The sequence below is a fragment of the Oncorhynchus masou genome, chromosome 19, assembly GCF_036934945.1.
Source record: "Oncorhynchus masou masou isolate Uvic2021 chromosome 19, UVic_Omas_1.1, whole genome shotgun sequence".
NCBI classification, from domain to species: domain Eukaryota; kingdom Metazoa; phylum Chordata; class Actinopteri; order Salmoniformes; family Salmonidae; genus Oncorhynchus; species Oncorhynchus masou.
Window position 1 is genome coordinate 21,511,541 of NC_088230.1, and position 24,266 is coordinate 21,535,806.

The following is a 24,266-nucleotide window of genomic DNA, read 5'->3' on the forward strand; positions in this document are numbered from 1 at the left end:
ATTCTGTATATTTCTGGCCCTTCTTTGGACACTGTGTTAACAACCCTCCAGGCAAGCTTCAATGCCATACAACTCTCCTTCCGTGGCCTCCAATTGCTCTTAAATACAAGTAAAACTAAATGCATGCTCTTCAACCGATCGCTACCCGCTCCTACCCGCCTGTCCAACATCACTACTCTGGACGGCTCTGATTTAGAATACGTGGACAACTACAAATACTTAGGTGTCTGGTTAGACTGTAAACTCTCCTTCCAGACCCATATCAAATATCTCCAATCCAAAGTTAAATCTAGAATTGGCTTCCTATTTCGCAACAAAGCATCCTTCACTCATGCTGCCAAACATACCCTTGTAAAACTGACCATCCTACCAATCCTCGACTTTGGCGATGTCATTTACAAAATAGCCTCCAATACCCTACTCAACAAATTGGATGCAGTCTATCACAGTGCAATCCGTTTTGTCACCAAAGCCCCATATACTACCCACCATTGCGACCTGTACGCTCTCGTTGGCTGGCCCTCGCTTCATACTCGTCGCCAAACCCACTGGCTCCATGTCATCTACAAAACCCTGCTAGGTAAAGTCCCCCCTTATCTCAGCTCGCTGGTCACCATAGCATCTCCCACCTGTAGCACACGCTCCAACAGGTATATCTCTCTAATCACCCCCAAAAGCAATTCTTTCTTTGGCCGCCTCTCCTTCCAGTTCTCTGTTACCAATGACTGGAACGAACTACAAAAAGCACTGAAACTGGAAACACTTATCTCCCTCACTAGCTTTAAGCACCAACTGTCAGAGCAGCTCACAGATTACTGCACCTGTACATAGCCCACCTATATTTTAGCCCAAACAACTACCTCTTTCCCTACTGTATTTAATTTATTTATTTTGCTCCTTTGCACCCCATTAATTTTATTTCTACTTTGCACATTCTTCCATTGCAAATCTACCATTCCAGTGTTTTACTTGCTATATTGTATTTACTTTGCCACCATGGCCTTTTTTTGCCTTTACCTCCCTTATCTCACCTCATTTGCTCACATCGTATATAGACTTGTTTATACTGTATTATTGACTGTATGTTTGTTTTGCTCCATGTGTAACTCTGTGTCGTTGTATGTGTCGAACTGCTTTTTGGCCAGGTCGCAATTGTAAATGAGAACTTGTTCTCAACTTGCCTACCTGGTTAAATAAATGTGAAATAAATAAATAAAATACATTTATTTAACTGGCTCTCCCACTGATTCTTTAGGGAGGGTGGAGCAAAGAAATAGGCACAACAATTCTCAATAGTTTTTTAAATAAACTATAACGAGGTTAGACAATGCCTCATCAATATGAGTATTTCCGTCATGAAGAGAACGAGGAATAAAACAGTGCTATTAAGGACTTTCCCATTAAGGGGGAAATGATTAGTTGTTATGAATGGTCGTAGAGTCTGGCTAGGCTCCAGTATGAGGAGATCAGTGGGTACATCTGGAGAAAACTCCTCTTCATCAACTCATTATTACAGCTGGCTAGGGACATTATCTTCACTGCTATTCACACTCTTCCAGTTAGAGATATGCAGGTAGCCAGCCTGGCGACATAACACACTGAGGTATTAAATTAAGATGTATTTGGTAGAGTTAAGCAGAGAGTCTTATTAGGGCTGACTAAATCGCCAGGGGTTTCATTTGTTTGCTGGTATTTGTAAAGAGGATTTCATTACCAAGTCATGTCTATTATTTTGCCAATAACTCACTGTATAAATTGTCAGTTTCCTGCCATAGCTGTTACACAGATAGCACTGAGAGAACAGATGAGAGTAACACAGAACTCAACCTCAATCATTCACTCACTTTCAGGGTTCTCTCATGGTTATTGTTACCCTACATCAGGGTTCCCCAAGCGGTGGCCTGTGGCCCAAATTTGACCCCAAGTTTTCTGAGAAACAGTTTTATTTTTTATTGTTGAACATAAAAGGCTGTAAAAACACAAGGAAATCAGCTCCAATTGATTTTTATTTGGGGAATCTGTTACCAAGTTTTCCCACACATAGTAGAGAGACACGTGGTCGTATACAAATATAAGCAAGGTTTGAAATGATTGTTTTAGTCAAATCTTTGGGCTTCTTGCGGTCAGTTTGCATGCCAGTCCACCCGACCATCCGCTCAAGAAAAATCCCTGGCCTACACTGTTTATCTCTCTCCATCTCTTGCTTCCTGTCACTTTTCCCTTTCTCTCCTTCTCTTTCTCGCTCCCTCTCCCCTGTGCTCCTTTTCCTCTCTCTCTTGTTCCCTCTTTTTCTTTTTCTATATTTTTCTCTCTCCTGCTCTGTTACTTCTATCTTCCTTTTCTTCTCTCCCTCTCTCTCAAGGGCATGCTACAGGAACAGACCTGGTCTGATGAGAGAGGATAGACTGAGACATGATGGCCTCATGAGAGAGGAGAGACTGAGACATACTGGCCTGAAGAGAGAGACTGAGACATACTGGTTTGATGAGAGAGATTGAGACATACTAGACTGATGAGAGAGGAGAGAATGAGACATACTGGTCTGATGAGAGAGGAGAGTCTGAGACATACTGGGCTGAGGAGAGAGGAGAGACTGAGACATACTGGTCTGATGAGAGAGGAGAGACTGAGACATGCTGGCCTGATGATAGAGGAGAGACTGAGACATACTGGTCTGAGGAGAGTCTGAAACATACTGGGCTGAGGAGAGAATTAGATATACTGGTCTGATGAGAGAGACTGAGACATACTGGTCTGATGAGAGAGACTGAGACATACTGGTCTGAGGAGAGAGGAGAGTCTGAGACATACTGGGCTGAGGAGAGAATGAGACATACTGGAGCTGAGAGAGAGAGACTGATGAGAGAGGAGAGATGAGACATACTGGTCTGATGAGAGAGGAGACTGAGACATACTGGTCTGAGGAGAGGAGAGACTGAGACATACTGGTCTGAGACTGAGACATGCTGGCCTGATGGAGGAGAGACTGAGACATACTGGTCTGAGACATACTGGGCTGAGGAGAGAATGAGACATACTGGTCTGATGAGAGAGGAGAGTCTGAGACATACTGGGCTGAGGAGAGAATGAGACATACTGGTCTGATGAGAGAGACTGAGACATACTGGTCTGATGAGAGACTGAGACATACTGGTCTGATGAGAGAGACTGAGACATACTGGTCTGAGGAGAGAGGAGAGACTGAGACATACTGGTCTGAGGAGAGACTGATACATACTGGTCTGAGGAGAGAGACTGAGACATACTGGTCTGATGAGAGAGACTGAGACATACTGGTCTGGTGAGAGACTGAGACATACTGGTCTGATGAGAGAGACTGAGACATACTGGTCTGATGAGAGACACTGAGACATACTGGTCTGATGAGAGACACTGAGACATACTGGTCTGATGAGAGAGACTGAGACATACTGGTCTGATGAGAGAGACTGAGACATACTGGTCTGAGGAGAGACTGAGACATTCTGGTCTGAGGAGAGACTGAGACATACTGGTTTGAAGAGAGACACTGGTTTGAGACATACTGGACATCTGATGAGAGAGACTGAGACATACTGGTCTGAGAGAGACTGAGACATACTGGTCTGATGAGAGAGACTGAGACATACTGGTCTGAGGAGACACTGAGACATACTGGTCTGATGAGAGACACTGAGACATACTGGTCTGAGGAGAGACTGAGACATACTGGTTTGAAGAGAGACTGAGACATACTGGTTTGAAGAGAGAGGAGTGACTGAGACATACTGGTCTGAGGAGAGACTGAGACATACTGGTTTGAAGAGAGACTGAGACATACTGGTTTGAAGAGAGAGGAGTGACTGAGACATGCTGATCTGAGGAGAGACACTGAGACATACTGGTCTGAGGAGAGACATACTGATCTGAGGAGAGACTGAGACATACTGGTCTGAGGAGAGACTGAGACATACTGGTCTGAGGAGAGAGACTGAGACATACTGGGCTGGTGTTTAGACAAATCGATTAAACCACACATTATTGTGCCAGGGTTGTCGTAGGTGTCAAAACATTAATTGTTGTGAGCTGTCAGGAGAGCCACTCCACCACCTCTTCTCTTCTCCTCTGTGTACTCTGACTGTGATGAGGGGGGGGGCATTTTGCTGTCCTACGATTCAATTTAGCACTTTGTTCTCCTGTGCACTAGGGTGAGCCCATACTGCTACCACTAAGTGCCAGAAAGGCTTCCCGGAATGGAGGCCTGATGGTCCCCAAGGCAATCGTAAACCTTACCTCTCCTCCCTCCCGTATGACCCCTCCTCCTGCCTGACACAAAATCCTCTACCCCTAAAAATCACCATCCTCATTCTTTCTCATCACCATTAGTGTTGGACTGTCTCTGACCTTGTCCTCTAGTACAGTGTGTGTCCTATGTGTCAGCCCCTTGCCTCTGTGTGGGGCTGGTTTTTAGCTCTAATGTGATACCATCTCCCTAGGTGTGTCTCTCTTGTCTATGTGGCATACAGTATCTTGGAACTCCATTTAAACCAGGAATGGGCAACTTTGATTGGGGTGATATCTGGTCAGTAATTCTACCATGATTACTGCAAGTTGTCTAGACTGTCTAGACTTACTTACCAATCTAAAACATGTTCGCTGACATGAGGTAATTGAGTGACTGACTGTGAGTGACATAACAAGAAAGAATCTGATGATGCACAACCAAATTTCAAAATTGCACCTTGTATATTGTAACTCTCATCATTAAGTTGAGACCCCCACTTAGTTCCTATATTGGGGGAGGGGGACATTGATCCGGGGGCCTACAAATGGCGGCTAGTTTCCCGTCCCTGATTGTAAACCATGTCCTCTCTGTTGTGTCTTTACTAACCACAGTTCATTGTGTCTGTTCTAACTCTGCATGTCTCTCCTCTGCCTCTCAGCTCTTAGACTGTTTCACCATCCCCGTGGTGCTGCTGCTGTCCTGGTTCTTCCTGCTGGTGAGGTACAAGGCCGTGCATTTTGTGGGCGTTGGGGTGTGTCTGCTGGGCATCGGCTGCATGGTGGGGGCAGATGTCCTGGTGGGAAGACAGCAGGGCCTAGGTAAGACACATGCACACACAAACAATACCCTTCCTGCCCCAAGGGCCAATATCACAGTGTTATTGAATAACCATTTAATTAAGCATTTACAAAGACCCATAATAAATGTGTACTGCTCTGACTCATTGAAGGCCTTCAGTCTGCTGTGTCCTTCACGCAAATACCCCGATCACCCCAACACTCAGGGTCCTCACTGAGCAGTTCACCATCACTGTCTCATTGTGTTTAAACCTCAGTACCTTTAGCAATAACACAGTCAGCTCCCCGGCGTTATCCCTGGTGCGGTGTGCCTTTCACATCTATGGGCAGCCTCCCTCTCTCATTATTGCATTAATTACCCCCTGGATTTCCAGTAGATAGAATGTTGGTTCACTATGAATAATAAATGTTCCAATCCAAATCATATTACATGTTCTGGATCCAAGGAGTTTAGAGTTTCTATAAAAACAAACTGCTAGAGTTTCATTTCTGTCTCAGAATTGACAGAATAGTTATATTCTATCTCAAATGTGTGCTGAGTATCTGTAAGATCTTTGTTTGATTGGGCACGGTTGATCCCTACATGACTGAAACCCATTGCTGCGTTCAGTATGCACGAAACATGCAGGGACTGAAACCCATTGCTGCGTTCAGTATGCACGAAACATGCAGGGACTGAAACCCATTGCTGCGTTCAGTATGCACGAAACATGCAGGGACAAAGGGATAATGCAATACTTTGGTATCAGGTTCCAATCGATAATGGCCATTTGTCTTACCAGCTACACGGGAGTGTTACGGAGAACAGCGTTATTTCAAACCCAATCAAGTGTACAGTATCTTAAATTTGCTTAGTTTATTAACTCCAATTAAGAAAAGTTGCTGCAACCCAGTTGCTGTCTGTGCCTCTCTCATCAGCCAATGTCTTTCACTGCCTTGTTGTCATGCATTACTAATGGGTTTTTATAGGCTAGCCACTTAGTCTGATATTACTGAAGAGCGTTTCATATGATAACCTATTTGTCATGGATAACTCAGGGATAGCTATTTCATATGATAGGCTATTGTAATGTTGTGCTCTAGTCATTTCCTCCTCGCTCTCTCACTCTGTCTGCCTAGGGGACCATAAGCTCCTGGGGGACCTGCTGGTTCTGGGAGGTGCCATGCTCTATGGAATCTCTAACGTGTGTGAGGAGTTCATCGTTAAGAACCTGAGCAGGGTGGAGTTCCTAGGCATGATGGGACTGTTTGGCTCTTTCTTCAGCGGCATTCAGCTGTGAGTGTGTTTGTGTGTCAGACCTGGCTTCAAATACTGTTTGAAATCATTTCAAATATATTTAGCTTGTTTGAGCTTGTCTGGTACAGTGGAACCAACAGAATAGTCCCAAAATGGTAAACTCTGAAAATCTGTCACGCAAACGGTCAAAGTGTTTCAAAGATTTCAAACTGTATTTGAACTCAGGTCTAGTGTGACATTCCTCACTGATGCTGGACAGAGCATCCCTCTTCACCAATACCACAAGAGCAGGCAGTAGAAACTCAGAACTCTAGTGCTATAACTTTTACACTCCAACACTAACATTATCAAGCTGGAACCCTTAAGTTAACCTCATCTACACTGAGTATACTAAACATTAGGAACACCTTCAGAGTTTGCCTACAGAACAGCTTAAGTTCGCTGGGGCTTTGCACTCTACAAGGTGTCGAAGGCATTCCATAGGGATGCTGGCCATGTTGACCCCAAAGCTTCCCACAGTTGTGTAAAGTTGGCTGGATGTCATTCTTGATACACAAAGGAAACTGTTGAGTGTGAGAAACTCAGCAGCATTGCAGGTCTTGACACAAACCGGTGCGCCTCGCACCTACTACCATACCCTGTTCAAAGGCACTTAAATCGTTTGTCTTGCCCATTTACCATCTGAATGGCACACATACACAATTCATGTCTCAATTGTCTCAAGGCTTGAAAATCATTCTTTAACCTTTCTCCTCCCCTTTATCTACACTGATTGAATTTGATTTAACAAGTGACATCAATAAGGGATGATAACTTTCACATGGATTCACCTGGTCAGTCTGTCATGGAAAGAGCAGGTGTTCCTAATGTTTTGAATACTTAGTGTATACGTTCTGTAGCATGTGCCATCTGATCTTATACAGCCGTTGATGCCAGCTACATACAGACATGCCCCATATTCAACATATACTCCCACCAGCAGGTTCTATAGTATTACGCTTCTCTCTCTCCAGATCAGATTGTGACTCTTTAACTTTTTAATAAGCTCATTATGAGGCTTAAAGGGGAACGATGAAACCCCCTGGTTATGATACATCGCCCATGCCAGTGGGTCCATGGGAACCCGTCTCTGTCTCTTGCTGGTGTTGTTTTTAGACCGGGGGGGTGAATGGTCCGCCATGTTGTTTCTATTGTCCCTCTGGAGTCAGATGATTCCTTCAATAGAATTCCCAAGATCCATTCCGTAGGGTCAGAGGGTTGTACCCCCACCTCGCTCTGAAGGGACGGACTTGTCCCTCGTCAGAATCACCGTTGCTGAGTTGTCAAAACTGAGCTTCCTGTCAAGAGACTTTTGATCCTCCTGTCTTACTTTCCTCTCTCCATCACTCACACTGTTTTATCCCCCAATCTCTCAAATCTCACCTGTGCCTGACAGGAATTGTGTCATTTTCTTTCTGTTTCAGGGCCATCATGGAACACAAGGAGCTGTTAAAGGTGCAGTGGGACTGGCAGATTGGTAAGCTACTGTTACTGTGTGTGTTTATTTGTGTGAGGAAGGGAAGTGCGTGCATGGGGGAAGGAAGTAAGTGGTGGTGGGTGATACAGGGATGATTAAACATTGGCAAAGGGGGAATTGATTATCCTGTCAGCGGAGATGCCCTCCCACACCTCCTCCTCCCCTCCACTGCGGTGTCAGATCCTCCTCACACAATCAGTTAGGCTGTAAGGGGTGTCACTGGAAGATCACTCTGCTAATGAAGTGGGGGTGACAAAGAGATGGGGCCCTGAGCTAAGATGGATGGGCCACTGCTGTACAGTAAAAGTGTACAGGCCGGCTAAGGGGTGGTGTCAACCTTTACGAAGGTCTTGTTGTGCTGCATGAATTACAGGTAGGAGATGAAGGTGTCAAACTGATATATGGATGCACTTTATTTACTTATAACATCAACGGTTGATTTGCTACAAACAAGCCAGACAGGGTGCTATTGTACAGCATATAGCAGCTGGTGGTTAGCTAGTAGGAGTAAGCCAGACAGGGTGCTATTGTACAGCATATAGCAGCTGGTGGTTAGCTAGTAGGAGTAAGCCAGACAGGGTGCTATTGTACAGCATATAGCAGCTGTTGGTTAGCGAGTAGGAGTAAGCCAGACAGGGTGCTATTGTACAGCATATAGCAGCTGGTGGTTAGCTAGTAGGAGTAAGCCAGACAGGGTGCTATTGTACCAAGCATATAGCAGCTGTTGGTTAGCGAGTAGGAGTAAGCCAGACAGGGTGCTATTGTACAGCATATAGCAGCTGGTGGTTAGCTAGTAGGAGTAAGCCAGACAGGGTGCTATTGTACAGCATATAGCAGCTGGTGGTTAGCTAGTAACAGTAAGCCAGACAGGGTGCTATTGTACAGCATATAGCAGCTGGTGGTTAGCTAGTAGGAGTAAGCCAGACAGGGTGCTATTGTACAGCATATAGCAGGGTGCTATTGTACAGCATATAGCAGCTGGTGGTTAGCTAGTAGGAGTAAGCCAGACAGGGTGCTATTGTACCAAGCATATAGCAGCTGTTGGTTAGCGAGTAGGAGTAAGCCAGACAGGGTGCTATTGTACAGCATATAGCAGCTGGTGGTTAGCTAGTAGGAGTAAGCCAGACAGGGTGCTATTGTACAGCATATAGCAGCTGGTGGTTAGCTAGTAACAGTAAGCCAGACAGGGTGCTATTGTACAGCATATAGCAGCTGGTGGTTAGCTAGTAGGAGTAAGCCAGACAGGGAGCTATTGTACAGCATATAGCAGCTGTTGGTTAACTAGTAGGAGTAAGCCAGACAGGGTGCTATTGTAAAGAGCATATAGCAGCTGTTGGTTAACTAGTAGGAGTAAGCCAGACAGGGTGCTATTGTACAGCATATAGCAGCTGTTGGTTAACTAGTAGGAGTAAGCCTGTGGGGTGTAGAAGGGGCTATGCTAAAAGTCTGCCCGCTGTAGAAGTGATTAAAACATTTGGGGCTGATAAAGACTAAAGAAATCACAAGATATGGTCAGATGATAAGTTGACTTTATTCAGAGTGCCAACATATTTTTTCAAAAACAATAGGACTCGGTATGATGTGGGTCTGTTCGGTCTTATGTGGACAGTGGCTTCACTCCTGTAGTGCTCCTCTGTGCGTCACTTTTTCCAAATGCTTTTCTGACATGACTTCTGTCAAAGTGATATGTCGTTTTGGGACTTTTAGTTCAGACACAAATCAGAATATTTATCAGCAACCTAATTCTAGAATCTTCCCTTGAAGTTGTCTAAGTTTCAGTTAATTGGTTAAAGAATATTTCAAATACAATAAACTATCATGACAACATGATATATAGTAGCCCATGAAGATGCCCAATTTACAATTTGTTTCTTAGGAACCAAATCTATGACTTGCAATTTGCCACTCTCCAAAAGCAATGCAAGTGACTAGGTCCTTAATTCATTGCAATTCACCCATTTATTTTGATTGAGCAAGCGAGGGCGTGTGTACTGATGCCAATAGTGGGGTTTGGGTAGCGTCCCAGGAGATGCTGCCTTGTCACAGAGGCATTAGCCAGTCTGTGGTGGCTTGTGGGGCACGTCATTAACTGTCACTGCCATGGTGGGCAACACAGCAGGTGCCAGAAGGAGAGAGATCTACTCAGCCAAGATTGTGCTACCCTAGAAAAATGATGAGGACTTGGTCATATAAAATGTATTGGAGGAATGTGTGCGTCCTCCAACGACTTGGTGTGATCAGATTGTTTCGTCCATCCTCAAGCTTACCACATGGAGAGTTGTGTGTTGTAATAATCAGTTATTGGTCAAAGGTTCATTTACAGTGCCTTCAGAATGTGCCTTCAGAATGTGCCTTCAGAATGTGCCTTCAGAATGTGCCTTCAGAATGTGCCTTCAGAATGTGCCTTCAGAATGTGCCTTCAGAATGTGCCTTCAGAAGTGCCTTCAGAATGTGCCTTCAGAATGTGCCTTCAGAATGTGCCTTCAGAATGTGCCTTCAGAATGTGCCTTCAGAAGTACCTTCAGAATGTGCCTTCAGAATGTGCCTTCAGAATGTGCCTTCATACTCCTTGACTTATTCCCCATGTTGTGTTACAGCATGAATTCAAAATTGATTAAATATCACATAATGGCAAACATGTTTTTAGAAAGTGTAGCAAATTTGTTGAAAATGAAATCCAGAAATATCTAATATATATAAGTATTCACAACCCCTGAGTCAATTCTTTGTAGAATAACCTTTTGGCAGTGATTACAACTGTGAGTCTTTCTGGGTAAGTCTCTAAGACTTTTCCACACCTGGATTGTGCATCATTTTCCCATTTATTCTTTAAAAAATGTTTCAAGCTCTGTCAAGTTGGTTGTTGATCATTGCTAGACACCCATTTTCAGGTTTTGCCATAGATTTTCAAGTAGATTTAAGCAACTCCAGTGTAGATTTGGCCTTGTTTTAGGTTATAGTCCTGCTGAAAGGTAGATTTTGCCTGTGCTTAGCTCCATTCTCTTTCTTTTTTTATCCTGAAACTCCCCAGTCCTTAACGATTACAAGCATACGCATAACATGATACAGCCTCCACTATACTTCAAAATATGGAGAGTGGTACTCGGTAATGTGTTGTATTGGATTTGTCCCTAACATAACACTTTGTATTCAGGACAACAAGTGAATTGCTTTGCCACATGTGTTGCAGTATTACGTTAGTGTCTTGTTGCAAACAGGATTCAGGTTTTGGAATATTTTTATTCTGTACAGGCTTCCTTCTTTTCACTCGGTCAAATAGGTTAGTATTGTGGAGTAACTACAATGTTGTTGATCTATCCTCAGTTTCCTCCTATCACAGCCATTAAATTCTATAACTGTTTTGAAGTCACTATTGGCCTCATGGTGAAATCCCTTAGCAGTCTCCTTCCTCACCGGCAACTGAGTTAGGAAGGATGCCTGTATCTTTGTAGTGACTGGGTGTTTTGATACACCATCCAAAGTGTAATTAATACCTTCACCATACTCAAAGGGATATTTAATGTCTGCTTTTTTTTACCCAGCTACCAATAGGTGGCCTTCTTTGTGAGGCATTGGAAAGTGTTTGTGGTTGAATCTGTGTTTGAAATTCACTGCTCGACTGAGGGACCTTACAATTATCTGTATGTGTGGGGTACAGAGATGAGGTAGTCATTCAATAATCATGTTAAACACTACTATTGAACACAGAGTTAGTCCATGCAACTTATTATCTGACTTGTTAAGCACATTTCTACTCCTGAACTTATTTAGACTTGCCATAACAAAGGGCTTGAATATTTATTGACTCAAGACATTGCAGCTTTTCATTTGTATTAATTTGTAAAAGTTTAGAAAAACATCATTCCACTTTGACATTATTGGTAATATAGTGTAGGTTAATGACAGAATCTTAATTTAATTATTTTAAAATCATGCAGTAACAAAAAAATGTGGAAAAAGTCAAGGGTTGTGAATACTTTGTGAAGGCACTGTACTGTATCTTGGAATAATGCTCTTGGGGTGGTAATCATTGACTACAAATACCTTCCAAATAACAGAGATTTCAATATTCATGGGTCCAGATTGCTGATGTGTTTCTAAAATCATCATCCTACTACACCATTAAAACTTAGCCTGGAGATACACTTCAACTTACTTAAGGAAAGCAGGTGATGGCCATATTTCTCTCTGGTGTGTATGCTGCCAGACATAGTAAACAAGGCATTTGAATAACGCATGAGGCCCTCTGTTCAGCTATTCAACCGACTACCAACAGTGTCTGGAGAAAACCATGTGAGGAAGTCAAGTGAAACTTCAAGGGTTAGGAAGTCTGTGTGCTTGCCCATTGCAGAAAATGTACTATGTTTGCTTGGGTGGATCGGATTCAAAAAAGCATACTGAATACAGTGAGTGCATTGCAACCAACCGCCAGAATGTAGCGCTGTGCTTAGGGCTGTTACAGTGACCGTATTACCGCCACACCAGCGGTCACGAGTCATGGTCAGCAGTTCAATTGCACGTGACCGTTTAGTCACCGTAACTTGGCTTCTCCATGCTCTGATGCTGCTGATGGTCATTAGTAGTCTACCAAACTTGCTAACTGCCTGGTACTCAGCACTCTATTGTCCCTCTAATCACTCTGACATCAATACAAATGTGATCGAAAACACTTCGAGAGCCCAGGAGCTCATGTTGCGCAACATTTCTATATGCTATGCAACTGTGTGATAAAACAGAGATTTAATGTCCTCTATTTAAAAAGTTAAAAAGAGGAGGATCCCATCAGCTTTCTATAGGCTAGGTCTACTCTATTTATTTATGAACTTTCTAATATTAAGCACATTGCTTCTCTTTACAACAGCAGTACAGCCTACCTGGCTGGCATGAAAAGGAACCATGGGAAAAGCATCCTCCATTAGCTATTTAAGTGCATAGATGACGGTGCATGATAATGGTCCATTCTAAATCAAACTAATATTACACATAAAGTACCAGTCAAAAGTTTGGACACACCTACTCATTTCAGGGTTTTTCTTTAATTTTTACTATTTTCTACTTTGTAGAATAATAGTGAAGACATCAAAACTATGAAATAACACATGGAACCATGTAGTAACCAAACAAGTGTTAAACAAATCAAAATAATTGTATATTTGAGATTCTTCAAAGTAGCCACCCTTTGCCTTGATGACAGCTTTGCACACTCTTGGCATTCTCTCAACCAGCTTCACCTGGAATGCTTTTCCAACAGTCTTGAAGGAGTTCCCACATATGCTGATCACTTGTTGGCTGCTTTTCCTTCACTCTGTGGTCCAACTCATCCCAAACCATCTCAGTTGGGTTGAGGTTGGGTGATTGTGGAGGCCAGGTCATCTGATGCAGCACTCCATCACTCTCCTTCTTGGTCAATGACCCAACACACCTTCAGGCTGAGTACCACTTTCATGGTACTAGTTACCCCGAGTTGAAGTCAGAGTTGACCAAGTTACATCGCTAACTCCTCAAACCTGATTTATAGTGTAGGGCTTAGATCTTCAATATTTGAGGTTTTAATATTGCGTAGTACATATTCGGTAGTCAGATTCTGATATATGCAATGGCTTGGGACTGTTATGGTGGGTGCTGCCTCATTATCTATGATGATTCAAACTCCCTTTAGACAGCTCTGCAAGCATCATAATGTCAAAATGCGTTAATTACTCACCAAATATGGAATTTCACTGAGCAACTATATTCATTTGCTCCCGTTAAGGCCGGTATGTACTTCCGGAAAAATTACTCTCCGGCAAGCCAATGTATTGCGCTGTTGTTGACTTCTGACCCTGTCCATGACAGTAATGAATCATTTCTTCTGGGTTTTATTTGTTTGTTTTATTTTATGCTGTGTTATAAATGCTTGTACATTTTAATTTATAACGTTTTTGGAAGTACATACCGGCTGTAACGGGAGTAATTGACGATAGTTGCTCAGCGATAGCTGGAGCAGTGAACTGGAGCAGTGAACTGGAGCAGTGAACTGGAGCAGTGAACTGGAGCAGTGAACTGGAGCAGTGAACTGGAGCAGTGAACTGGAGCAGTGAACTGGAGCAGTGAAGAGACTACTATGAATTGGGTTATTTACACTGTATTTAAACTGTGTTTGGACTTATCCACCTATCACTTGTCAGCTGTCCTTCAGTACTTTCTCACTGCAGAGAAGCAGGTGGATATTTTTGCATTCTCTCCTGAGGACAATTCCCCTGAGATGTAATGTATCTATGACAATGAAAAGCGATTGAAGAGGATCCTGATTGCTTTTAGTGGAATGAGGGAGAGGGAAATGGCCCTGGCAGCATTCATAACATCTCTGAGAGCAGAATCTGCCAGATAAGTGCTGTTTACGTTTTGTTTTGTAGACAAATGACCATTATCTGTCTGTGTTGTCATTTCATCTGAGGCCGTAAAAGTCGTGTCCTTCATAAATACATTTTTTTTTTAAATGAACCTGAAACTAGATGAGCAGGTAATTTAATTTCATAGTAACACTAAATCCCATTACTGTGTTCCTGCATGACAAAATATAATCAGAATGTCCGTAGTCCCTACATGACAACTATCTCTCTGAAATGCCCATCCTTCTGTCATGATTTTCTGTCTCAGTCGCCCACTTTCTCCTCAATGTTTGTTGTTTGACAGTCATTGACCTTTACAGTGACCTTATATGGCATATATTTAATGATATTTGCATCCTCCTCCTCCTCTACCTTTTTTGGTTAAAGGTGAAGGAGGAAATGCTGCCATGACTATGTTCCCATTTCTATCAGTTTGGTGTGCAGAAAGAATGTCACAGGATCCAACAAAATATTAGGTCATTGGACAAATCACTGCACATGTACAGATGTAGGATATTCATTTGAGTCCTGCTACTGCAGGAAAATAATCTTGCAGCAACAGGAAATGTGGATTATAAGTAATGGACATTTGAAAACATTTTCAAAAGTGAAAATCAAGTCTGAAATTTCTAAGTGGAAAGTTCTCCTGCAACAAGGTGATCAAATTAAGATCCACCACCTGTAATAGGCAAATGTGTTGATAAATGGAGAAGATGTCCTCAAGATGTCATCAAGGTCCTTCTATCTTTATATGGACACAAGAAGACTAAGAAAATGATCCTATATAAGCATTGATAGAAAGGCAGGTGAATGATTTCTTTTGCTGGCTAGTTGGTATTCTGGTGAGCAGTCTGCTGTTAATTAGCTCCAGTCTGCCCCTGCAGCTCTGTCACTCATTGTGTGTGTGTGTCCTCTACGTGTGTGTATATGTCTTTCACCAGGGTTGCTGTATATCGGCTTCAGTGCCTGCATGTTTGGCTTGTACAGCTTCATGCCCGTGGTCATTAGAAGGACCAGCGCCACGTCGGTCAATCTCTCTCTGCTGACCGCTGACCTCTACAGCCTGTTCTGCGGCCTCTTTCTGTTCCAGTACAAGGTGAGTACCACACACACACACACCCTCCTCCTTACGCTCTTTCATCTATCATGATGATTCAGATTGTAAGCGATTGTACATTGCCATTACCTCAGACAATCCTATTCCACATATTGCCTTTGAGTTGTTCTGCCTATTATTTGGTGTTTTCTTCCTGCATGCTGCGTGGTAGTGATCGATCTCAGCTTTCACGCTGTCCCGAAAGGCTCTTCAGTTACCTCGGAGCGGAGCAGGCTGCATATCTGCAGGCCACAGACACCATGCGGGCCTTCATCTTCCTCCGTCCCGACTGGGCGGGTGGGCAAGTTAAAGCAGCTAGACCACCAAACACTGGCCAATAGTCACGCCTTACAATAAATAAAGCCCTCTAATCACTTACCCAGATTTGACTCACGTAGTGCAGATTACCGCCTGCTGCAAAAGAAAGAAAGAGAGAGATATTCAATTGGATGACTTTATGCCGTGTAATCTTGTAACTGCCCATCTGCAAACCTCTGCATTCTCTCTCCCACCCCAGCAAACCTTGACTGTGTTGACTCTAATTGAGGAGGGCATTTGGGCATTGCTAATATTTTACTGGTATGTCTTAGTCACCCCTGTCTTTGTTACCTTTTAAAATGCAGCTTTTTCAAAGTGAATCATGGCTTATAATGCCATCGACAATGGCTGGCAGATTGCAGTCAACAACGCTGGCAGATCACACTTTATTTTGAAGGTTACTACTGTATATGTCCATGTTAGGTCTGTAAGTAATCTGGAAGGGAGTGAGATACCACCATGAATAAGGTCCTTTCTTCAAAGGAAACCCACCACTGCTTTTATTTCTACTGTGCTCCTCCAGGTGGAAATCCCCTGAATAAATACAGTACAATGAGCATGGCTGGGTGTGAGACAGCCTCCTTCAGCCCAGAAATGCCATTAAGCCCTAGGGTCTGTGGCACGGTATCCAGCCTGCCCTGTGATTGGAGAATGTGAAGTGGAGCGCAGGGTCTATAGTAGCTAGCACTCTCAGCAGCTCAAGGCTGTTCCCTGTCCGCTGTTTTAATCAGGCCCTTGTGCTGTCACTAAGGGGCCTCGTTTCCATCCTCCCCACAATCACTTTGCCCCAATCACACTCAAGAGATGCTGTCTGCTGATCGGGTGGCCAACTCACACAGTTGGACATGACCAGGGTAGCTCTGAGATGAGCAGATGACGTTGGTAAAGGTTCTTGTATCATCACTCTGATGGGGTAAGACGAGGGAGTCGACCTTGCAATATTTATCTATGAAATCACAGGGCAGAGAGAGGCTTTTGTTTTGTTCTAGCAATTTATTGGGAAAGTTGTGATAAAACAGGTATTGTGGGCTATTGTCTAATGTAGGTTACCAGTCCAAGAGGAAAACGGAGTATTCAATGGAACGTTCTGTGGTGTACTTGGCTAAATCATTCACTCCGATCATTTTAATTGTACAACTGGAGTTTAAACCTGTTGTCTGTTCTGTTGTGAGTTCCTTTGTGTTAACTCGCCCCCATGCCGGATTCTATGGGGTATTACTGACCCTGAGAATAATTTATTATATTCTTGTCCATGTTTTGGGTAAAACAGCTTCATTGTGCCGTGCTCAGAAAGGCCGGAAAGATTATTACCAAATGCTATGAGTGGTAGCAGAATTCAGGAAGTATCCATTATGGTCTGTACATGAAATTAATGCTTAAACCATTCCTAGTATGATTAGGCCTTCTCCCTGCCTGGTCCTATATGTCATGTTGGGCCAGCAGCAGACAGTGCAGAGGAGAAGTATAAGCAGTCCACACACCCATTGTACTTTATCTTTGTGGCGACATGCAGCGTGAGAGAACAGATACACAGGACTCTTTTTCAAATCTCTCCCTCTCTTTTTCTGTCGCTCACCACCTCTCTGTCTCTATTTTTCTCTCTAGCTTTCCCCCCCCCCTCTCTCTGTAAGCATCCCCATGTTGGTCCTGCGTTGACAAATAGCCATGTCTACTGCAGACCACCACCCCAATCAGCCCATTGTGATCCCTCTCTATAATCCATGTTTCTCTACTCACTGTGCATGGAGGACTTCTTCTGCACCTGTAATCCATTGCATTTCAGAGAGAAAAATTAGCAATTTTATAACGCTATTCTACACATTTTGTCATAAGGCAGAGAGAAAATGTGGCAGTTTTATAGCTAAATTCCTGCTATTCTACACATTTGGCTATTGCTTATAACGTGTTAATATGCTGACCTAAAAATATGTTTTTATTCTGGGGGGGCTGGTGTCCCCCTGGAGGTCATGGACCCCAGGGCACGTGCCATGCGTGCCTGTTCGGGTAATCTGGCCCTGCAGGCAGTTATTGTGGAAAGAAAGAGAAGTGAACTTCAGATTGTCTTGGCCTCCTGCATTTTTACAATGTCTGTGCTGCTTTGAAGGCAAGAGCTATTACAGACCAGACAGAACCAATCTACAAAGAATAAGAAAGTGATTGAGTTGTACAATATGTCTGTCCTGGCTGCACTGAAAGAATAAATATCTCAAGGTAGCCTTGTCTTTGTAGAGAAGAAAGCATTCCATTCAGCACCTGAACTAACCCAATGTATATGGCCATTATTATTATTATTATTTTTTTTTTTTAACCTTTATTTTACTAGGCAAGTCAGTTAAGAACAAATTCTTATTTTCAATGACGGCCTAGGAACAGTTGGTTAACTGCCTGTTCGGGGGCAGAACGACAGATTTTGTACCTTGTCAGCTCAGGGATTTGAACTTGCAACCTTTCGGTTACTAGTCCAATGCTCTAACCACCAGGCTACACTGCAGTTTTCATAATTTGATTGAAACACAGATTCACACTCATCTGATGTCCTTATTGTAGCTGCAGTGAGTCAGTGTAACGAGGTGCGCATAGAATCGGGAAGCAAGTTCAGGGAGTGTTTTAATAAATAAATGCAACATAATACAAAACATGGACAAAGCACAGACATGAAACTGAAACAGAAACAATAACGCCTGGGGAAGGAACCAAGGGAAGTGACATATATAGGGAAGGTAATCAGGGAAGTGGTGGAGTCCAGGTGAGCCTGACGCGCAGGTGCGCATAACGAAGGTGACAGGTGTGTGCCATAATGAGCAGCGTGGTGACCTCGAGGCCGGAGAGGGAGCACACGTGACAGTCAGCATTAATACTTGTTCAAATGAAATTGCCTAGGAACAGTGGCGATTTTAGCATGTAAATCTTGGTGGGCAAGATGCACGCCAGCAAAGCCACAACACAACAGTAAACAATACATTAATTATGGTTTTCTGTAGGTGAAAGAGAGTCAGACCAAAATGCAGCGTGTCTATTACGATCCATGTTTAATGAAACAGAAGTAAACACGAATCAATACGAAAAAACAATAAACGAAAACCGAAACAGCCTAATACTGGTGCAAACTAGCACACGACAGACATAAGGACAGGAAAAGGAACAATCACCCACAAAACCCAACACCAAACAGGCTACCTAAATATGGTTCCCAATCAGAGACAATGACTAACACCTGCCTCTGAGAACCATATCAGGCCAAACACAGAAACAGACAAACTAGACACACAACATAGAATGCCCACTCAGATCACACCCTGACCAAACAAAACATATAAACATACAAAGCAAACTATGGTCAGGGTGTGACAAACGGTGAGAAGCGGTGCCCATAACCTGTTAGGGCCTACATAAAGCTGTCCCAGCCAATCAGAATGAGTTTTTTCCCCACAAAGGGGTTTATTACATACAGAAATACTCCTCTACATCGCCTCTGACGATCCCACAGGTGAAGAAGCCTGATGTGGAGGTCCTGGACTGGCGTGGTTACATGTAGTCTGGTTGTGAGGGCGGTTGGACATACTGACAAATTCTCTAAAATGACGTCGGAGGCAATTTATAGTAGAGAATTAACATGAAATAATCTGGAAACGGCTCTGGTGGACATCCCTGCAGTCAGCATGCCAATTGCACAGTCCCTCAACTTGACACCTGTGGCATTATGTTGTGTGACAAAACTGTACATTTTAGTGGCCTTTTATTGTCCCCAGCACATGGAGCGCCTGTGTAATGATCATGCTGTTTAATCAGCTTCTTGATATGCCATGCATGTCAGGTGGGTGGATTATCTTGGCAAAGGAGACATTCTCACTAACAGTGATGTAAAAAAAAATTGGTACACAACATTTTAGAAAAAATACGCTTTTTGTGCATATGGACAATTTCTGGGATTTTTTATTTCAGCTCATGAAACATGGGACCAACACACGACACTACATGTCACATTTATATTTTGTTCAGTGTACATGGGTCTACTGAACTTTTTGTTGAAATAAAACATGGTTACAGACCCATCAATATTATATAGTATCCTCTCCTCGAGAAGAAAGCCACATGAGCTATAATACATTTAATATTTTCGATTAATTTGTGTATCATTCCAACATTGCCTAAAATGATGAATAAGATACGAATGAGAGAGACCTATATAAGCAATATAACAATTGAGATGTACAAACTATGGCATAATGGAATCGATGAACGGATAAGAGGCAAGCCATAATTTCGATTAAGAAATTAAGCTAAAATAGACAAATATGTACACCAAGACAGTCGTGAAGAGGGCACGACAAAGCCTATTCCCCCTCAGGAGACTGAAAAGATTTGGCGTAGGGGGCTCAGATCCTCAAAAAGTTCTACAGCTGCACCATTGAGAGCGTCCTAACTGGTTGCGTCACCGCCTGGTATGGAAACTGCTCGGCCTCCGACCTCAAGGCACTACAGAGGGTAGTGCATACGGCCCAGTACATCACTGAGGCCAAGCATCCTGCCATCCAGGACCTCTATACCAGGCGGTGTCAGAGGAAGGCCCTAAAAATGGTCAAAGACTCCAGCCACCCTAGTCAGAGACTGTTCTCTCTGCCACCGCAGGGCAAGCAGTACCGGAGCACCAAGTCCAGGTCCAAAAGGCTTCTTAACAGCTTCTACAATTCTATTCTAAAATTGATTGAATTGTTTTTTTTCTTCATCAATCTACACACAATACCCCACAATGACAAAGCAAAAACAGTTTTAAAAAAAATAGAAAGGTTACGTTTACATAAGTATTCAGACCCTTTACTCAGTACTTTGTTGACACACTTTTAGTTGCCATTACAGCCTCGAGTCTTCTTGGGTTTGACGCTACAAGCTTGGCACACATGTATTTGGGGAGTTTCTCCCATTCTTCTCTGCAGATCCTCTCAAGCTCTGTCAGGTTGGAAGGGGAGCGTCGCTGCACAGCTATTTTCAGGTCTCTCCAGATATGTTTGATCGGGTTCAAGTCCAGGCTCTGGCTGGGTCACTCAAGGACATTCAGAGACTTGTCTCAAAGACATTCCTGCATCGTCTTGGCTGTGTACTTAGGGTCATTGTCCTGTTGAAGATGAACCTTCACCCCAGTCTGAGGTCCTACCACGCTCTGGAGCAGATTTTCATTAAGGATCTCTCTGTACTTTGCTACGTTCATCTTTCCCTCGGTCCTGACTAGTCTCCCAGTCCCTGCCGCTGAAAAACATCCCCACATGCCACCACCATGCTTCACTTTAGGGATGGTGCCAGGTTTCCTCCAGACGTGACACTTGGCATTCAGGCCAAAGCGTTCAATCTTGGTTTCATCAGACCAGAGAATCTTTTTTCTCATGGTGTGAGAGCCTTTACGTGCCTTTTAGCAAACTCCGAGCGGGCTGTCATGGGCCTTTTACTGAGGAGTGGCTTCCGTCTGGCCACTCCACCATAAAGGCCTGATTGGTGGAGTGCTGCAGAGATGGTTGTCCTTCTGGAAGGTTATTCAATCTCCACAGAGGAACTCTGGAGCTCTGTCAACGAGACCATTGGGTTCTTGGTCACCTCCCTGACCAAGGCCCTTCTCTTCTCCCCCGATTGCTCAGTTTGGCCGGACGGCCAGCTCTAGGAAGAGTCTTGATAATTACAAACTTCTTCAATTTAGGAATGATGGAGGCCACTGTGTTCTTGAGGATCTTCAGGGCCTCAGACATTTTTTAGTACCCTTCCCCAGATCTGTGTCTCGACACAATCCTGTCTCGGAACTCTACGGACAATTACTTTGACCTCATGGCTTGTTTTTTTTCTCTGAAATACACAGTCAACTGTGGGACCTTATATAGACGTGTGTGCAGTTCCAAATCATGTCCAATCAATTGAATTTACCACAGGTGGAGTCCAATCAAGTTGTAGAAACAGGGATGGCCAATGGAAACAGGATACACCTGAGCTCACTTTCGAGTCTCAAAGCAAAGGGTCTGAATAGTTTCTCGAAACCTGTTTTCGCTTTGTCATTATGGGGTATTGTGTGTAGATTGAGGAACATTTTTTAATGAATCCGTTTGAGAATAAGTCAGTAATGTAGCAAAATGTGGAAAAACGTGAAGGGGTCTGAATACTTTCTGAATGCACTGTATCTCCCTGGCATATTACATTTTACATTTACATTTAAGTCATTTAGCAGACGCTCTTATCCAGAGCGACTTACAAATTGGTGAATTCACCTTCTGACATCCAGTGGAACAGCCACTTTACAATAGTGCATCTAAATCATTAAGGGGGGGTGAGAAGGATTACTTATCCTATCCTAGGTATTCCTTGAAGAGGTGGGGTTTCAGGTGTCTCCGGAAGGTGGTGATTGACTCCGCTGTCCTGGCGTCGTGAGGGAGTTTGTTCCACCATTGGGGGGCCAGAGCAGCGAACAGTTTTGACTGGGCTGAGCGGGAACTGTACTTCCTCAATGGTAGGGAGGCGAGCAGGCCAGAGGTGGATGAACGCAGTGCCCTTGCTTGGGTGTAGGGCCTGATCAGAGCCTGGAGGTACTGCGGTGCCGTTCCCCTCACAGCTCCGTAGGCAAGCACCATGGTCTTGTAGCGGATGCGAGCTTCAACTGGAAGCCAGTGGAGAGAGCGGAGGAGCGGGGTGACATGAGAGAACTTGGGAAGGTTGAACACCAGACGGGCTGCGGCGTTCTGGATGAGTTGTAGGGGTTTAATGGCACAGGCAGGGAGCCCAGCCAACAGCGAGTTGCAGTAATCCAGACGGGAGATGACAAGTGCCTGGATTAGGACCTGCGCCGCTTCCTGTGTGAGGCAGGGTCGTACTCTGCGGATGTTGTAGAGCATGAACCTACAGGAACGGGCCACCGCCATGATGTTGGTTGAGAACGACAGGGTGTTGTCCAGGATCACGCCAAGGTTCTTAGCGCTCTGGGAGGAGGACACAATGGAGTTGTCAACCGTGATGGCGAGATCACGGAACGGGCAGTCCTTCCCCGGGAGGAAGAGCAGCTCCGTCTTGCCGAGGTTCAGCTTGAGGTGGTGATCCGTCATCCACACTGATATGTCTGCCAGACATGCAGAGATGCGATTCGCCACCTGGTCATCAGAAGGGGGAAAGGAGAAGATTAATTGTGTGTCGTCTGCATAGCAATGATAGGAGAGACCATGTGAGGTTATGACAGAGCCAAGTGACTTGGTGTATAGCGAGAATAGGAGAGGGCCTAGAACAGAGCCCTGGGGACACCGGTGGTGAGAGCGCGTGGCGAGGAGACAGATTCTCGCCACGCCACCTGGTAGGAGCGACCTGTCAGGTAGGACGCAATCCAAGCGTGGGCCGCGCCGGAGATGCCCAACTCGGAGAGGGTGGAGAGGAGGATCTGATGGTTCACAGTATCGAAGGCAGCCGATAGGTCTAGAAGGATGAGAGCAGAGGAGAGAGAGTTAGCTTTAGCAGTGCGGAGCGCCTCCGTGATACAGAGAAGAGCAGTCTCAGTTGAATGACTAGTCTTGAAACCTGACTGATTTGGATCAAGAAGGTCATTCTGAGAGAGATAGCGGGAGAGCTGGCCAAGGACGGCACGTTCAAGAGTTTTGGAGAGAAAAGAAAGAAGGGATACTGGTCTGTAGTTGTTGACATCGGAGGGATCGAGTGTAGGTTTTTTCAGAAGGGGTGCAACTCTCGCTCTCTTGAAGACGGAAGGGACGTAGCCAGCGGTCAGGGATGAGTTGATGAGCGAGGTGAGGTAAGGGAGAAGGTCCCCGGAAATGGTCTGGAGAAGAGAGGAGGGGATAGGGTCAAGCGGGCAGGTTGTTGGGCGGCCGGCCGTCACAAGAAGCGAGATTTCATCTGGAGAGAGAGGGGAGAAAGAGGTCAGAGCACAGGGTAGGGCAGTGTGAGCAGAACCAGCGGTGTCGTTTGACTTAGCAAACGAGGATCGGATGTCGTCGACCTTCTTTTCAAAATGGTTGACGAAGTCATCTGCAGAGAGGGAGGAGGGGGAGGGGGAGGAGGATTCAGGAGGGAGGAGAAGGTGGCAAAGAGCTTCCTAGGGTTAGAGGCAGATGCTTGGAATTTAGAGTGGTAGAAAGTGGCTTTAGCAGCAGAGACAGAGGAGGAAAATGTAGAGAGGAGGGAGTGAAAGGATGCCAGGTCCGCAGGGAGGCGAGTTTTCCTCCATTTCCGCTCGGCTGCCCGGAGCTCTGTTCTGTGAGCTCGCAATGAGTCATCGAGCCACGGAGCGGGAGGGGAGGACCGAGCCGGCCTGGAGGATAGGGGACATAGAGAGTCAAAGGATGCAGAAAGGGAAGAGAGGAGGGTTGAGGAGGCAGAATCAGGAGAAAGGTTGGAGAAGGTATGAGCAGAGGGAAGAGATGATAGGATGGAAGAGGAGAGAGTAGCGGGGGAGAGAGAGCGAAGGTTGGGACGGCGCGATACCATCCGAGTAGGGGCAGTGTGGGAAGTGTTGGATGAGAGCGAGAGGGAAAAGGATACAAGGTAGTGGTCGGAGACTTGGAGGGGAGTTGCAATGAGGTTAGTGGAAGAACAGCATCTAGTAAAGATGAGGTCGAGCGTATTGCCTGCCTTGTGAGTAGGGGGGGAAGGTGAGAGGGTGAGGTCAAAAGAGGAGAGGACTTGATTAGTGTA

General features: G+C 44.5%; 1 protein-coding gene across 1 annotated transcript in view; it reads left to right on the top strand.

The window, feature by feature from the left end:
- LOC135505997 (solute carrier family 35 member F1-like) overlaps positions 1–24,266 on the top strand; it is a 155,078-nt gene that overhangs the window by 106,050 nt on the left and 24,762 nt on the right. The window contains exons 4-7 of the mRNA XM_064925317.1: positions 4,923–5,082; positions 6,181–6,337; positions 7,762–7,814; positions 15,127–15,281. Coding sequence (XP_064781389.1) covers positions 4,923–5,082; positions 6,181–6,337; positions 7,762–7,814; positions 15,127–15,281 — 525 coding nt within the window. The remainder of the gene's footprint in view (positions 1–4,922; positions 5,083–6,180; positions 6,338–7,761; positions 7,815–15,126; positions 15,282–24,266) is intronic.